This window comes from Capsicum annuum, chromosome 4, assembly GCF_002878395.1.
Source record: "Capsicum annuum cultivar UCD-10X-F1 chromosome 4, UCD10Xv1.1, whole genome shotgun sequence".
NCBI lineage: Eukaryota > Viridiplantae > Streptophyta > Magnoliopsida > Solanales > Solanaceae > Capsicum > Capsicum annuum.
Genome location: NC_061114.1, coordinates 24,900,639 through 24,904,919, shown reverse-complemented (window position 1 = coordinate 24,904,919; position 4,281 = coordinate 24,900,639). Strand labels below are relative to the sequence as shown.

Sequence of the window (4,281 nt, the reverse complement as noted above, 5' to 3'; positions counted from 1 at the left end):
CTCATGTTGAACGAAATAAGTTAGGGTCAAAATCAGCTATATGTGTGTTTTTGGGGTATGGTATTGGACAAAAAGGATATCGTTGCTATGATCCTGTAAGTCAGAAATTATATGTTTCACGACATGTCACTTTTTTGGAACATATTCCTTTTTATTCCATTCCAGCTAAAACCCATGATGTGACAAAGTCAGATATTCGGCTTATTGATCCCTTTGGGATTGACATAGAGGTTCCAGTTCCGGATTCATCCATGCCATCTGGTGTGCCACCTGATAGTGCTTCAGCCTCGCCTGTGCCTGAGTTTGCTCCTTCGACTGTTGAGACTGGAGACCCACCACCTCTGAGGAGGTCTACTCGACCTTGTAAGTCCACCAAACTGCCAGATTTTCACTATTCTACATATTCAGCCTCATTTGCTTCCTTTATTGCAAACATACATCATTTGTCTGAACCTGAGTCGTATAGAGAGGCTGTGTCTGATCCTCTTTGGCAGAATGCTATGGCTGAGGAACTTGCTGCTCTTCATCATACACATACATGGGATTTGGTTACTCTCCCACCTGGTAAGCATGCGATTGGTTGTCGATGGGTGTATAAGATAAAAACAAAATCTGATGGGTCTGTTGAGCGATACAAGGCAAGACTTGTGGCAAAAGGGTATTCACAACAATATGGTATGGATTATGAGGAGACTTTTTCCCCCGTAGCAAAGATGACGACTGTTCGCACTATGATTGCTGTTGCATCCGTTCGACAGTGGAAGATATTTCAGATGGATGTCAAGAATGCTTTTTTGAATGGTGATCTCCATGCGGAAGTTTATATGACTCCTCCCCCAGGTATTGACCACCAGCCAGGTGAAGTTTGTCGGCTTCGAAAAGCTTTATATGGTCTCAAACAAGCCCCTCGTGCTTGGTTTGAGAAATTCTCCACTGTTATTACTTCCCTTGGATTTGTCCCGAGTAACCATGATTCAGCATTGTTTGTTAGATGTACAAGTGCAGGGCGAATTCTATTGTCCTTATATGTAGATGATATGATTATTACTGGTGATGATCATAGTGGTATTGAGTTATTGAAGCATGATTTGGCTCATCGATTTGCAATGAAGGACTTGGGCTTGCTGCGTTATTTTCTGGGTATTGAGGTGGCTCAGTCTAAGAAAGGGTATCTTCTTTCTCAGACTAAGTATATATCTGACTTGTTTACACGGGCGCGTCTTTCTGACAACAGGACTGTAGATACTCCCCTTGAAATCAATGCACGTTACTCTCCTAGTGATGGTGTTCCATTATCAGATCCGAGTCTTTATCGGACTATTGTGGGTAGTTTGGTTTACCTTACGGTTACTCGTCCAGATATAGCACATGCAGTTCATGTTGTTAGCCAGTTTGTTACTGCTCCTACTTCTGTGCACTGGGGAGCTGTACTTCGTATTCTAAGGTATCTTCGTGGCACTCAGTTTCAGAATCTCTTGTTTCCCTCGACGTCATCTCTCGAGTTGCGAGCCTATAGTGATGCTGATTGGGATGGAGATCGCAATGATCGTAAATCCACCACTGGTTTTTGTGTGTTTCTTGGAGACTCTTTAATCTCGTGGAAGAGCAAGAAACAAGATGTTGTCTCTAGATCTTCCACGGAGGCTGAGTATCGTGCTATGGCTGTGACTACATGTGAGATTATTTGGTTACGTTGGCTTCTTGCAGATATGGGGGTTCACATTTCTATGCCTACTCCCCTGCATTGTGATAACAAAAGTGCGGTACAAATTGCAAAGAATTCTGTCTTCCATGAGCGTACGAAGCACATTGAGATTGATTGTCACTTCACCCGTCATCATTTACAGCTCGGGACCATATCGCTTCCTTTTGTTCCATCGTCTTTGCAGATTGCTGACCTTTTTACGAAGGCTCAGTCGGCATCTCGATTTCGTTTTTTGTGTGACAAACTCTCAATGCTTATTGCTGTTGCATTGTGAGTTTGAGGGGGGATGTTAGCCCATATGTTATTGGGCCTTTAGTTTATGGACCTTTAGGTTATTGGCTATGTATATATAGCCTACTCTTGTTTTAGTTAGTTTTATGCTTTTCAGATTATATTGTAAACCTTAGCCTTTCTTCCCTTCAATAAAGTTCTATTAACAGCGTACTCTTAAGATTAACATTTATAAAAACATCTCTAAAACAAGTAAAAGTTACGATCGAGGATTATGATGGAATGAATATAATTATTTTTCTGTAATTAGAAATCTCACATTTCGCACCTTGGATGTGAATATTTTTCTTTGATAGAAAGAACTTTCTTCTTTAATTGGTCTTATGTGACATGAATGTGAGTAACTATGGACTCCCAAAAAACCAAAAAAAAAAAAAAGTAAATTTTTTTAAAAACATGTGTTAACTAACTGTGAAAATATTAAATAAAACTTTAAATGTTGCGAGAAATCTCGTAATATTGCATATCTTGCTTGTAGTAAAGATTGACCTGCCCCTTCCAGCCTCACGCTAAGGGTCAATCAAAAAAAAAAATAACTTAAAAGTTCACAAGAATCCAATAGTTTCTACTAGTGCTTCAGTATATTAATAATATATTAGATTTTTTACTAAATATCTTTATTGTGAAATTGATTGTAATCATATATTAACATGGGCAACCATCTTTACATAAATAATCTCATCTAAATAATTAATCTATAATAAAAGTGGCTTTCTTTAAAAACTTGGCTAAGAGTTAAAGTAAATTTTTCACATGTATTATATTAGTTATTAGTTAAAAGATAGCGAAATGTATTCTTCCATTTAAAATGAAGTGGATAAAATATTACTACTTTTGCTATAAGCTATAATTTTTAAAAAGTGTTGCTATTTATTGTAATTATAGTCTTAAGGATACTAATTTTTGTAATGTTTTGATAAACACTTTTAGTAGATATAGTACTAACTTTCATCACACGGTTGACAGCCTCATTCTACTTAAAAAGAGGAAGGTCATAAATTCTAAAAACGTGTATATGGAACATGACCATTGACTCCTTACTTTTATGAGAATATGAAAACATGTCAATTAGAGAAATAATTTTGCAATCACAATTACGGTTGGAAGCCGTAAATATTTTTGCACTATATATATTAAGAAGCTCAGTAAATATCTGGGAAATTGTGATAGTTATTCCGAATCAATTGAAATGTTACCATCTTATTACTAAATTTTTTAAAGTCTTAACATTTTTGTTTTACTTTTACTTATATTATGTTGGTGGAATACATCAACAAGCTGACATGACAGTAAATTTTATTTAAATGCTCAAACTATGTCATATTTCAGTTGAATATATAAACACATAATTTGTGTTCTTATTAAATACTTTAGGCTCAAATTTGGGAAAAACTTTCATGTGTGTTTTCAAACGTTTGTTACATAGATAAGCTAATGTTACCTCCTTAAGTTATAAAAGTCCATCAATCTCAATTGGAACAATCTAAGATTTTGTGACATATTAAGGCCGATATATAGTTAAACGAGATCACATATTTAGATTTAATCTCCCTTGTGTGATTTTGAAATTACATTGAATATGTTAGTGTTATTGTTATACATATTTAAGTATAATAGAAACACTTCATCAGATGTACTTAAGGTGCTCAATCGAAATAGAGCGTAACTTGAGTATACAAATGAAATTTATTGACAAATTTAAAAGGTCGTTAATGTCTGTTATTATAATAATGACATGATATGTGTAAAACCATAAAATTCAAATGGTACTTTTTAATATGTTATACACACATTTAATTTGAGATCACAAAATTAAGGAAAAACAAATTAAAGTTCTTAAATTTCATATTCAATCAAACTTATATATTGTACAATAAAACCAATGGAGCTACTTGTCACATTTCACTTTTCGAGGGTCAGCTGCATGAATTTTGATCAACATTTTAAAATATATATTTTTTATTATATTAATATGAAAAGGATTGCAACAAATAATATTTTTCATATAATTTTTTAATATTCAAATTTTAAATTTAAATTATTAAATATTTCTAATTTAACTTTAAAAAATTAATCAAATTATTTCTCGTGAACCAAAATTTAAAATTTGACAAGAAAAAAAAGAGAGGAAGTAACTAACTTCACTATGTGTTGACTTGGAGCTAGGGGTGTCAAGTGGGCCGGGCCGACCCGGCCCGACCCGGCCCGACTACCTAACCCGACCCGGTAAGCCCTAGGGCTTTAGGGTTCCGGGTCCCGGGTCGGTTATTTTGTTAAAATGGGCC

The 4,281-nt window shown here is 35.0% G+C and overlaps 1 protein-coding gene across 1 annotated transcript; it reads left to right on the top strand.

Moving 5' to 3' along the window:
- Nucleotides 1-782: 782 nt before the first annotated feature.
- Nucleotides 783-1,811, top strand: LOC124897857 (uncharacterized mitochondrial protein AtMg00810-like; the record flags this gene model as incomplete). The annotated part of the gene is made up of 1 exon (XM_047411459.1): nucleotides 783-1,811. A coding segment is annotated over one exon (1,029 nt), but the record flags the coding sequence as incomplete, so codon positions are not given.
- Nucleotides 1,812-4,281: the final 2,470 nt, after the last annotated feature.